Source organism: Bison bison, unplaced genomic scaffold (genome assembly GCF_000754665.1).
Source record: "Bison bison bison isolate TAMUID 2011002044 unplaced genomic scaffold, Bison_UMD1.0 scf7180017864168, whole genome shotgun sequence".
Classification (NCBI taxonomy): Eukaryota; Metazoa; Chordata; class Mammalia; order Artiodactyla; family Bovidae; genus Bison; species Bison bison.
In genome coordinates, this window is record NW_011494740.1 from 1,998,763 (window position 1) to 2,012,383 (window position 13,621).

Below are 13,621 nucleotides of genomic sequence, written 5' to 3' on the forward strand. Positions count from 1 at the left end.
CTCCTTAAACATAGTAGGCTAAATATAACTGCTTGATTATTGATAATGTACTTGATGTGGTTGTAGTTTGCTTTGGTATATAATAAATACAGGGATGCCATTAGATTATTTTTTTGTTCCTCTAACCTTTATTGACTATTCACTATAAGCCAGGCACTGTTCTGGGCATGGTATCTCTATAGTTTTGTGCTAGTATTCCCATACCTTGAATTCTTGGCCCGATTTTATGGCTTCTCCTTCCTGCCTCAATCTGAGCATAACGTTAAGAGCATAAATCGTAGAACTAGGCTGTTAAAATTTGTATCCTGGCTCTGCTATTACTAGATGTTTGACTATAAGCTACACAACCTCCCTTTACCTCAGTTTTTGCATCTGTAAACTGGGACCAGTAATATAACCTACTTCATAGGGTTACTGTAAGAATTAAACACACACACACACACACACACACGAAATGTTTGGAACAGTGCCTGGCACAAGGTTAGTCCTACAGAAAGTATTAGTCATTATCACTGCTATGAATATTACTGTTACTGTGAATTCTTAGTACTGTTTGTCCTGTATACTATTTTTAAATTTCTTTAATCTTAGAAAACAGATAAATAAGCTTGCTAGAACTAAGTGTAAAATAAGAGTAGATTGACTATATGAAACCTGAGATTTCCTTTCAAGAAAACAACATGCAGTATATTGCATTTTGGCTGCTGAGAACCGTTTTTTCTTAGTCTGTACTGTCGCTCAGTTGCGTCCAACTCTCTGCGACACTGTGGACGGTAGCCCCCAGGCTCCTCTGTCCATAAGATTCTCCAGGCAAAAGTACTGGAGTGAGATGTCATTTCCTTCTCCAGGGAATCTTCCCGACCCAGGGATTGAACCTGCATCTCCTGCATTGCATGCAGGCTAACCTTTAATAGGCCATATTTATTGAGGAAGTACTGAGGAAGGAAAAAAACCAAAAATTTATCTTAATAAAGAGGACTTGTTTTTCAGGGAAAAAGATCTTGAAGAAGCTCTGGAAGCAGGAGGTTGTGATCTTGAAACTTTGAGAAATATAATTCAAGGGAGGCCACTGCCTGCTGATCTGAGGGCTAAAGTTTGGAAGGTAACTGGAAACTAAAACAAGTAAAATGTAATCACTTAAGAACAATATTTTAGAATTTTGATTTTCAGCTGTCTTAGTTGCAGAGGACTTTATACTGTTATGCGCATTCCACATTTAGAAAATTTATCAAATAGAGCAGCTTGCTAAAGTGTGTGTTTCTGTGCAAGTGGAAAGTTTTAGTGTCTGACACTTTGAGACCCTGTGGACTGTTGCCTGCCAGGCTCCTCTGTCCATAGCATTTTCCAGGCAAGAATACTGGAGTGGGTTGCCATTTCCTTCTCCAAGGGATCTTCCTGACCCAGGGATCGAACCTGGGTCTCCTTCATTGCGGGCAGATATTTTACCGTCTGAACCACCAGGGAAAGCCCGTGTGCCTGTAGTGTTTGGTATATTTAATAATTTAGGTTTTGAAAGGCAGTGCTTCCTTTTGTAACCATTAGAATTTATGTTTATGAAGATTATTCAGTGAAATGGGAAAGTGCAACCAATGAGTAAAATAGGATATATAATTGCAGATACGGCTATATTTAAAAAACAAATTAAAAAGGTGGGAGAGGAAATAGGTCTCTGGGTGTTAGAATTATAGGAGATTTTCCTTTGCTCTATTTTCTGCTTCAGCTGTTCTCTAGTACATGTGTATTATAATTTTTTAATTTTAAATTAAGATTTTGTTACTATTAAGTAGTTCCCATTGTTAAAACATGTAAGCAAAGGATAACATAAAAAAAAATCGTCTGTTATCTACCACTTACAAGTAAAACACATAGTAATATCTCGGTGTCACATCTTATCTTTTCCCCTCTGCACATATATATATGTAACAGAAATGGAATTATACCTGTAATTTATAAATGTCACTGAGTTGTAACTGTTGTCAACATTTGGCCATGTTGCTGAACCTCCAGTACTTTGGCTACCTGAGGCAAATAATCGACTGCTTAGAAAAGACCCTGATGCTGGGAAAGATTGAAGGCAGGAAGAGAGGGGGACGACAGAGGATGAGATGGTTGGATAGCATCACCAGCTCGATGGACATGAGTTTGAGCAAGCTCTGGGAGTTGGTGATGGATATGGAAAGCTGGCGTGCTGCAGTCCATGGGGTTGCAAAGAGTTGGACATGACTGAGTGACTGAACTGAACATTTGGCTGATCTTATTTGATTAGTATTCTATCCTTTTCTCCCCACCCTACGCACTGTATTATTTTAAAGCAAATCCTTGGCAGGGCACTAAAATATTTAATATGAAAGTCTAAAGACTTTAAAAATAACCATAACACTATTAAATTGAAAAGAATTGTAATTCTTTAATGTGTTCTCACATGGTTGAGGGGACAAGGGCGCTAAGTAGGGTCTTCTGTATAAGGAGGCCAATCCCATTCATGTAGTGCTCTACCCTCAAGACTTGATCACCTCTCACAGGCCCCACCTGTAAATACCAGAACATCGGGAATTTGTTCAACATACATGAATTTGGGGGAGGGGACACAAAGGTTCTTTCTATAGCGTTAATGATATTTGCTTGAAATAAGCTTACATGTGTAAAATATTATGTAAATACTTTGTGTAATTCATTTTATTCACTGGTTTAACATAAAATAGTAAAATTTGATATAGACATTTTACTTGTAATTTTTGAAGTATACATTATTATCCCTAAATCCAGGCCTCTATTATTATTATAACGTATTTTTCAAGAGTGAGAAATAACATAAGGAGCCAGCTGCTTTTTTTCCTCTTTCTTCCAGATTGCTCTAAATGTTGCAGGAAAAGGTGATAGTTTGGCATCATGGGATGGTATTTTAGACCTGCCAGAACAGAACACTATTCACAAAGATTGTCTGGAGTTCATTGGTAAGTTTAATAATTGTTTTCAAACAGTGATAAATTCTGCAAATAATAATTTTTGGATGGAGGAGTCACTGTTTAGTAGAATGAACTTGTTATAATTGGGGATTTGTTGAATTTGGAATATATTTCAAGGGCATAGTTTTAGAACATCTCTTTGGCAATTCTTATGAAATAATGTCAACATTTAAGAAAGTGTCTGATTTTTAGTATTTTTAAATTGTTTTTTGTATTATTGACCATCTGTATGATTGTATACAGCTCTCAGATTAAAAGGAGGTATTCCAAAAGTTTCTTTGTAAGTCATAAGTCATGATCTGCTATAGAAAACGTGTTACAGATCATGGGTGAATAGGTTTCAAATTCCTCACACTGTCTTTTGAAGATTAAATTATTTTGGTTTATAGTTCTCTTTTTTAATTCATCTATAGTCCATTGGTGTCTTTTTGTTTCTCTGTCATTTTTTAGTTAGATTATTGGCTAAATAGACTTTTTTATGGGCCGACCTCAAGAGAAACATTATTGCTAGGAGAAGGATAGGGAATTGGGTGGTGGAGAATGAATCACTTCCCCTCGCTTCAACAAAGCCATAGTGGCAGCTGCCCTTCCTGGGGCAGAGGATAGTCTTTATAATCTGTTATTTGGAAAACGCTTTTTTGCTTTTCGGAAATGTGGGTGATACCTACTTTCCTGCTTCACATTGTGCATTCTTTTACACACACATACACACACACACCCACAGACACACACACACACACACACACACACCCCTCTTCCCTAGTGGTTCAGATGGTAAAGAGTCTGCCTTCAATGCAGGAGACCCAGGTTCTGTCCCTGGGTGGGGAAGATCCCCTGAGGAAGGGAATGGCTACCCATCCCAGTATTCTTGCCTGGAGAATCCCATAGACATAGAAACCTGGTGGGCCACAGTCCATAGGTTGCATAGAGTCGGACATGACCGAGTGACTAACACTTTTACTTGTCACTACTTTCATGTATACACACATATGATATATATATATGAAACATATATGAAGGTACAATATTAAGCTAATAAATCCTGAATAGCTAGTGAATATGAATAGGTATAAGGAAAAATGTATTTTTATGTAGTTTTATTTTGTCCTTGACATGCTCTAAATGCAGTAAGATAGTATCATATATTTTGTAAACAAGTATTTTGTCCAATAGCTGAGCGTCTAGCAGCCCCTTGGTAATTTTGACTCTTATTTTTTAGATCACCTTTCAGTGCCAGAAGAGAAGGCAGCACAATTACTTTTGGATATTGAATCTGTAATTACCTTTTATTGTAAATCCCGTAACATTAAGTATAGCTCAACCCTTAGCTGGATACATCTCCTCAAACCGTTGGTGCATCTTCAGCTGCCACGCAGTGATTTATACAACTGCTTTTATGCAATCATGAATAAGTACATTCCCAGGTAAGACACGATTTTTTATTATAGCTGTAAAATAAAGGAAGTTCTAGTTTGTTTTGAAGTAAAGTTGTTAGATTTATTTTGATGGTAAAGTAAAAGGTTCAAGTAATTTTTAAGGTTGTTTGAATCATAATTGTTATTTGACTTTATTTTTGTGGTTATAAATATTTTTTAAAGGATTCTTTAGTTAAGAATTTGTGCTTGTAGAGTTTATGTATGCAGTATAACTTTTCATACTTTTTGGATGATATCTCTATTTTGATTTCTTTACTTATAAAAATAACATTATAGTGTCTAAAAGTTTTGGAGTGCTGCTGTCTTCAGTGCTGGGGTTACAGCCTGGAATATAGTCCTAGAAATATAGATGTAGAAGAAGGAATTGGAAGTGCACTGAGTGTTAGGAAGGTGAAATGCAGAGTGCTATGGGAATGTACAGTGGGGGTGATCTGACTTACCCTGGAGGTCAGGAAGGTCTTTTCTGGGAAAGTGACACTTAAATTGAGTCTAGACAGATGGGTGGGTTGTTTTGGGGGAATGGAAGAGGTACAGGGAAGAAGGGAGGTGGGTAGGAGGAGGGGTGGAATTCAGAAAGAATTCTTGTAGTTCTCAGGTATGGATCAGATAGTCAGAACTTTAGTGCCAAAAGGAACTTTTGACCATAATCTAGAGCAGTGGTTGGGCTGCGCAGTGAACCTTGGATACACATTGGAGTCATTGGAAGTGAAGTGAAGTCGCTCAGTCGTGTCCGACTCTTCGAGACCCCATGGACTGCAGCCTACCAGGCTCCTCTGTCCATGGGATTCTCCGGCAAGAGTACTGGAGAGTCATTGGGGGTGGGGTTAAAAAATCCTGATGCCCTTTTACATACCTGACTAATTAAATCAGATCTCTGAGGAGGCCAGCCATGCAGTGAGGTTTGTTTAGATTTAGAGCTTCTTGGTTGATTGCAGCATGCACCTAAGGTAAGAGGACTGCTATTCTAGAGCTTGATAGTTAAATGACTGCCATTTCCCCCCCCTGCTTTTCGTGTGAAAAGCACTGGGTTAGCTTTGGGTGCTTTTTGTATTTTCTCACTTAAACAGTGACCACTATAAGGCAGCTATGTCTGATTTACAGCTACAGAAACTGAAGCAAAGACAGATGTTAAATAACTTATTCAGCATTATACTTCTGGTGTATGACTGAGTCAGGATTTGAACCTAAGTTTAATTGGACACTTGTGCTTTACCTTACAAGTTTCTCCACCCTGGTTGCTTATTAGAATCAACTAAACAACTTTTTTTGGTTTTTGTTTTCTTCTTCTTTTACAGCTTTAGATATCATTCACATAATATAAAATTCATCCTTTAATATGTACAATTCCATGGCTTTTAGTATAGTCACAGAACTGTGCAGCCATAGCTACAATCCTTTTTAGAATGTTTCTGTCACCCCCAAAAGAAACCCTGAACTCACTAGCAGTCAACTGCTTTTTCCCCCAGTACCCTCAGCCCTAGGCACCTACTCATCTTTCTCTGTGGATTTGCCTATTATGGGTATTTCATATAAATAGAACCTTATAATATATGGTCTTTTGTGACTACCTTTGTTCACTTAGCATTGTCTTTTAAAGATTCATCTGTATGTATTTATAGCATATATTAATACCATTACTTTATTTCTTTTTATTGCTGAGTAACATTTCATTGTATGTACAATGAAATAAAATAGCACATTTTATTTACTCATGTAATAGTTACTGGACATCTGGATTCTTTTTGACTGTTATGAATAATGCAACTATGAACATTTGTGTACAAATATTTGTGTGGACATTGCTTTGGGATATGTACCTAGGAGTGGGATTCTTGGATAATATGGTAAATCTGTGTTTAACCTTTTGAGGAATTGCCAGACTTTTCCACAATAATTGCAGCATTTTACAATCCCACCAGCAGTAAATAAAGATCCCAGTTTCTATAAATTCTTGCAAACTTTTTTTTTTTTTTAATTATGGCCAGACTGAGTGTGAAGTGGTATCTCATTATGGTTTTTGTTTGCATTTCCCTGACAGCTAATGACTTTGAGCATTTTTTTCATGTGCCTAGATGCAGTTTGTATGTCCTCTTTGGAGAAATGTCTGTTCAGCCAAAGAACTTTTAAAACATACTGACCCTTGATGTTTCAAATATAAGTAGACTGTGTAGAGCCCTGTCGATTTTTAAATTCCCAGGCAATTCTAATACATACCAGAGTGGAGAACCTGGGTGCGACCTTGAAGCGATAGGGCTTCATGTAAGGAAAGCAGACCTAGAGATGCCAGAATACAGGGCTATGCTAATGGTAAATCAGAGGCTAGAATTCACATTTGGGAGTCATTCTGTTATACTGATGGAGGAGGAAATGGCAACCCACTCCAGTATTCCTGTCAGGAAAATCCTGTGGACAGAGGAGCCTGGCGGGCTGCAGTCCATAGGGCTGCCAAGAGTCGGACACAACTGAGCGACTGTGTTATACTAAATCTCTCAACTGCTTATATTTTTACCACCTCTCAGTGTAACAAAACTAGTAATAGCAAGGGACATGATGATCCAGCTTTGTCTCTACAGGATGTTGGTGGTGGTAGATACTAGTAAAGGCTGTATTGTAGAGGTTTACTAGTAGAGGTTTGCACTGAGCTGTGTAACATACTTTGTCAGGTTACTCCAGTTACTGTTTCCATGAATTCCACATGTAACACTGTACTCCAGCCAGAGTCAGTGTTAATACCCCCGCATAGGGCTCAGCCCCACAGAATGTTGCTCAAACAACTCCACTATAATATATCTTATTAGAGAGTCAGATGTAACATGAGTAGAATTCTGTCAAGCACACTGCTTTGCAGTGGAGAGTAACTTTCAGTACACAGCTATTAAATGAATAGATGCTGTTGCAATGGCTGATTCCCTGAGATGTCCCACTTTTTCCGAGGATGAGACCCACAAACTAGGCAATTGTCCTTACAGTGTATGTTCCTAGTCTTCGTTACCACTGTGTCTCTGTGTTTTGTTTTAGCAATCTACTGTTTTGCCTTTATAGAGTGGGGAAAGTGTTCAGACAGAGGAGGAGGTAGTCTTGTCAGTATGAATCCAGTTCTATCTTTGGACATCTGAATTAGCAAATTAGGGCCTTTTCTACAAAACTTCCCTGTTATCTGCAGTATTAAAAATGGTAGATGAATGGTTATACCAAATCCTGACATTGACCTTAGATCTTAGTTTTGCAGAGATTAGTTTTCATTATTCCCACTTGAATAGCATTTTGAAACATTCTTTATCAGTGCTGAATTTTCATTAATGTTTTTACATGAAATCTTTCACCTTATTTCAGGTTTTTTTTTTTTTACAGTTTGCTTTTTAAAGACTAAATCTACCAAAATACCACTAGTTCAAATATTAAATTGCATATATGGGAGGGTAGCTTGGTATAATGGTTTAATACCCAGTTTCTGTGTACAAGTCTTAATGCCATCACTTCTTAGCTACGTGACCTTGGTTGACCTGCTTGACCACAGCTAAGCCTCCGTTTTCTCATCTGTAAATTGAGGGTGATAATAGTATCTTTCATAGAGTTGCTTGTAAAGATAAAGTAAGATAACATTGTAAACTGTATTGTAGTGTCTGGCACATGGTGTTTCCTCAGTAAATACGGACTTTTATTAAGATGGCCTGCAATTTGAGCTGTGTATATTTTTAATGGTTTATTAGACAGATTTATTAGACACCAGGGAACAAGGCAAGAAGTATTATAGTTACTCAGTAGGGTCAGTGTTTGGCACCTCCTGGGATTTTCTCTGAGCATCTGGTATCCAGGCCACTTCCAGTCACAGCTCTGGGTCCACTCTTTTGGAATGTTCGTCTGTGGCCATTTCAGACTTGGAGCTTTGCTGAAGGGATTCTTAATTGAGTACGTTAACTATGGAGCTATCCTGAAGCCTTCCTGGGAGATCTTTCTTATTTGGCAGAAAAAGAAGGGAGCTGGACTTCCTCAGGGCTCTCCAGATCTCCCTTTGGGATCCAAAGCTTATCAAAATAACCTAAGTGGTCCCTCTGTTTTCATTGGTCCCTGTAGTCCTTTCTCCTGAGTGCTGCCTGGGTTCACCTGGAAAGAATCTTCCTAGAGTTGGCTGTAGACGTGCCATTTCTTCCTATCAGGTCAGGTATGTTAGGTGTAAGCAAGAGAGGTCTGTCCCCTGTTGCGTCAGGTAGGCTTGCTACCAATGCTCTTAAGTCGGATGCTCTGGGGTAAGGAGGGGAGGAGGGTATTGCACGAAGACTGGTTACTGATATGATCAGTTTTGACCTATTAATGCAAGAAACTTTGCTTCTCTTGTCTTTTAGGGATTGTTCCCTGAAGGGGAGACCATTTCATCTTTTCCGATTACTCATCCAATACCATGAACCTGAGCTTTGTTCTTTTCTTGATACAAAGAAAATTACTCCAGACTCCTATGCACTCAACTGGGTAATAAAGTGAAAGTAGGAACACTTAATGAAAAATAGTTTTCTGTGAAACTATAGTTAGTTCCCCCCCAAAGCAAAAGAAAGAAAAGTGTTAAATTATAAACCATTATTATTTAAGACAAAGGATTAAAATTATTAGCACTTCAAAGATTTTTTTTTGCTCTTCATTTAAATTATTTAATACGAAGTTTAGCCTTTGTTGTTTTAGAAATATATGTAAATATATATGGTATGTATCAGTTCACTTTAAAACCGTGTAATTAAATTGTTGATAGTGTGTTTGAGAATTGATCTACAGTCACGAAGAAAATAACTTAAGATTATCAAATGATTGATACAAAAGAATATAAAATACATCTCAGTCCTCTGTCATTCTATATTTATATTTTAAATGGGAAGTTTTATTATTTTAGGTCTGTGGTTCTCAAGCCTTTTGGTCTCAGGACCTTTTACACTCAACGTTTTTTGAGGATCCATAATTTATGTGGATCACATTGGTTAGAAATTAAGAAATTTTAGGTATTCGTTTAGAAGTAGTGATAAATCCAATACATGTTAGCATAAATATTTTAAATGAAAATGAACTATTTCCCAAAAAGGAAGAATAGTGGCATTTTTAAGTTTGCAGATCTCATGATGTTTGGGTAGATCACAGGCAAGTACATTCTCATATCTATTTCTTTATTCAGTCAGTGATGATACCATATTTCATGTAACCTTTGGAAAATTGTGTTGTTCATTTGTGAGAGAATGAATATGAAAAGGGCAAAATATTAGTATGAAAATAGCTTTGATCTCACAAACTGCCCTGTAAATACTCTTGGAGATGTCCAAGGCTCCTCAGACCATACTTTGAGAACTGCTCTTATAGGGTAGCTTGAAGGTCTTTTTAAAACAGTGTTTAGGTTCCAGAAGAAAATATATGTATATTCAAAAATTTTAACATGTTTCTCGATGATGTCTTACCTAACTTTTCTTCAGAAAGGATTCCATTTCTGCCATTTATTAACTGTGTTATTTAATACACTTAGCCTCTGAACTTTTATTTCTTCATCTGTAAAATGGGACTAATAATAGGATCTATCTCAGAGGGTGATGGGATGAGTAGACAGTGAGACCCTAGAGACCCTAATTGGTTTCAGCTCTAGCATACTAAACCTCAAGAACCTGCTCTTTCGTTCCTTCTTGGCTACAGTCTAGTCACTTTGATAAAAATAAAATTGTAGGTTCTCTGAGATTCATATGTTGCTATTAAATCTACTTATTTGTATCGAAGTAAGAAATTTTCTTTTAAGAATTTGAATATTTTCATAGACGTCTTTCTGGTCACATCATGGCCGAGAAATGCCGTTTCTGTGGCCAGAACTCTGGATTAGTACTCAGTGCTGGTTGTAGATTTTAACTGGTTATGGAAACAACCAGTTTCTCTTTGTCAGTTTCCCAAGTAGTTCATTCTTGCTACCAGTATCTTGTCTATGGAGTGGAGTCTTTCTTTTCCAATCATGAGATAAAGAAAAACCAGTTCCTGTGATTTGAGAACTCATCACTGAAAATGATGCGGAGGTAGCTTTAGTTTGGCTAAGTGAGGTTAATGTTGACCGTACCTTGTCTGTTTGTATTTGCATCTTCCTTATTTCTAATAGTAAATTTTAAACAACTACAAAAAACATTGGAAGCATTATGTATTATACTTTAAAAGTTTGTGGTCAACTGTAATAGCAGTTACATCAGCTGTGGAGTCTCGGGCCTTTTTTTTAGTCCAGGTATCACCACTCACTAGCTCTGTGATGTTAGGAAGGTTATTTCTTACAGGTTTATTTTCCTACCTATAATACAGGGAGGAAAATGTCTATTTTGAAAGCCTGTCATGAGAATATTTAAAATAAGAGACATTTAATGAAAGATAGGTAGCAGTAATTTAGTACCTGGCACAAAATATTCACTAAATGTATGTGTTCTTGTTAGCTTCCTTTATTCATTAAAAATGTTTTAAATTTAAACCTCTAGATGAAATTGTTTCTGTATCTAAGAAAAATGGAATAATCTAAAAATATCCCTAAATTCATGCAATTTAAAACACAGTTGGGCTCTAGAGAAACTTACATACATTAACAATTCTTTAATTGACATAGAAAACCATAGAGCTCTTGAAACGTTTTGCAGGACATCAGTGTTGTCTCATTTGTTTCAAATTATGTACAAGTAAGCTTGGGGCACAGTTGGCCTTTAAATTGTTATTACAATTTCATTTGGTGCTCTTAACTGAAATTACCATGCTTGATCTTCACAATTTCTTAGCAAGTTAAGTACTGTAGTAGTTACCTTATAGAGCTCATGGGTAATTATGCTAGTTATTATGCTGTGGCAGATACATGCTAACTTAAGTTACTTTAGATATTAAGGGTTAGTTATCTTTCTCTTTACCACAGTAGTGGTAGAGCATGGGTAATATTCCTTTAAAAAAAAAAAAAAGTAGAAATGTAAAGCTCCTGAGGATAAGTGACATGCCCTAAGGCACACAGCTGGTCAGTGGCTTCATTGTGCCTTGGATCCACATAGTCTTCCTTTGGATTACATACAGTCAAATTAAGGTCCACGGTAAATATCAGGTACAGACAGTTTGTTATAATGTTACTTATGCATTTGCCTCAATACTTTAAAAAGAGCAAGTCATTTCCAGTGGTTTATATTTCTCATTTCATTTCCTGATTACAGCTTGGAAGCCTTTTTGCCTGTTACTGTTCCATTGAAGTCACTCAGGCAATATGGGATGGATATCTACAACAGGCAGATCCATTTTTTATTTATTTCTTAATGTTAATAATCCTTGTTAATGCAAAGTAAGTATCAAGTTGGCTGGATTTTTCTCTTCTTTGTTCTCAGGGTGCTCCGTTAATATTTAACTAAAATTCATGTGATTCTCTTTTACAGAGAAGTCATTTTAGGGCAGGAGTCTGACAGCAAAGAAGAAGTTATCCGTAAGTATCACTTAATGTGGAGAAAACATTTTTCAAGTCACTTTATTTTCTAAAACTCAAGTTTTCTCATCCATTATGTGAATTTAGAAGATTAGTCTAGAAGATCTGAGGTTCCCTTCAAATCTTACACACTGTCCACATACAGGCCTTAAATATGGTCTCCCCGGATTTGCTACCTTCATTCATCCTTACATGTTTTTTTCACTCATTCAGTTCTTTTCTGTACACTGTTTATTTGGTTTAAATAAACTGGTCTCCTCTCTCTCTCCCTTTCCCCTCCTTCCTTAATTTTCCTTTGAATCCCCGACTCTTGTAAGTATCTCCATTGTTGAAATGTTGATCCTCCTTTTGGTTTCTCCACTCCAGCCCTCACAGATTTACTTCTTTTCTGTAGTACCCAGCACACTGTACTGTCTGTGTTACAGTGTTTACTTCACTACATTATATGATTTATTTTATATTTCTCAAGCAAGACAAAGTTCCTTAAGTCAGGAATCATTTCTTGGTTATTTTTTATTTGCAGGGGCCCTGGCATTTGTGTTTGTTAAATAAATCACAGTATTACAATCAAGGCTAATGAATTTGATTTGATTGCCAGATACTATCAGTCACTAATAGCAGGATTATATTAAGAGTTTCAGCTCCTTTGAGGAAAATCCACATCTCTTCAAGCAATTTTCTGTGCATCACTGTTGAGATTTCATGTATAAAACTATAATGTTTAAGATAAACCAGCTTTGATATATAATGTTTAATGTTGTATACTTTACAAGCAAAATTTCTTGAAAATATTATAATATATGTATAATCCTATTTCAGAGTTCTTGGAAAATACTCCATCCAGTTTGAATCTAGAAGATATAGAAGACCTTTTCTCTCTGGCTCAGTATTATTGCAGTAAAACACCAGCTTCATTTAGAAAGGTATCAGACAAGGAATGACCTGCTTCAGTATTTCACATTTTGTGCATTGTTTTTTGTTTATGTTGTATCCACTTCAGTTAAAATACTCTAGGTTGTCATTCTTTCTGTGTTGTACAGTTTTGTGTGATTTTTTTCACTATAAATATTCTCCCTAGTAGAGGAATAGACATTTTAAAAAGATAGTATACAAATATGCTAGGAGCCATTTTACCTCTCCTCTGATTATTATTTCTGATCATGAGAAAATTGACTATAAGGTATTTCTTAAATTAATGCTTCCTTACTTTAAAAATTGTGTTATAGAAATCTGACTGAGGAGGTATCATTATGCCTTCTTTATCTGGAGTTAAAGTTAAAACTCCAACTTTTAATGATGCTGAGCTGTCTTTTACACAAAAAAAGGGTATCTTAAGCTCCCTGGAGACCTTGAACCTTTCTCAGATCAGACAAGTGCTTTCAAGAGAAATGACATCAGATTAGAAGTCCAAGTGCTGTGAACTTCTAGAAACTAAAACTCTAGATTCTAAAGCTAGTAATGGAGGCAGCATGGAATTACCATTTATAAACTATTTGTGACCTCAAGTGCTCATGAGAACATTATTGTTTTTTTTTATTTTTAAGGCATTCTACCATCATGATTGTTAGTTGGAAGTTATCATGTCCCTGAAATATTAAGATGAGATTAAATTATGTTCAGTATAGTGTGTCCAGGAGGCAGGTGATGGAAACTTTTTAAGAACATTTCCCTCAAAACTAATTATAAAAGAAATTTGTTTCTCAGGACTAATTTCAGTTACTTTAATAATTGCCTTATGTAGATTACCTCAGTTCCCAACAGTGTTGACTAAGTTA

General features: G+C 36.4%; 1 protein-coding gene across 2 annotated transcripts in view; it reads left to right on the forward strand.

The window, feature by feature from the left end:
* The window catches only part of TBC1D23 (TBC1 domain family, member 23), a 57,811-nt gene that overhangs the window by 18,290 nt on the left and 25,900 nt on the right, over positions 1–13,621 (forward strand). For both annotated transcript variants that reach the window (XM_010841947.1, XM_010841948.1), the window contains exons 2-8: positions 991–1,102; positions 2,849–2,954; positions 4,186–4,390; positions 8,746–8,869; positions 11,584–11,708; positions 11,800–11,846; positions 12,666–12,769. In XM_010841947.1, the coding sequence (XP_010840249.1) occupies positions 991–1,102; positions 2,849–2,954; positions 4,186–4,390; positions 8,746–8,869; positions 11,584–11,708; positions 11,800–11,846; positions 12,666–12,769 (823 nt within the window). The remainder of the gene's footprint in view (positions 1–990; positions 1,103–2,848; positions 2,955–4,185; positions 4,391–8,745; positions 8,870–11,583; positions 11,709–11,799; positions 11,847–12,665; positions 12,770–13,621) is intronic.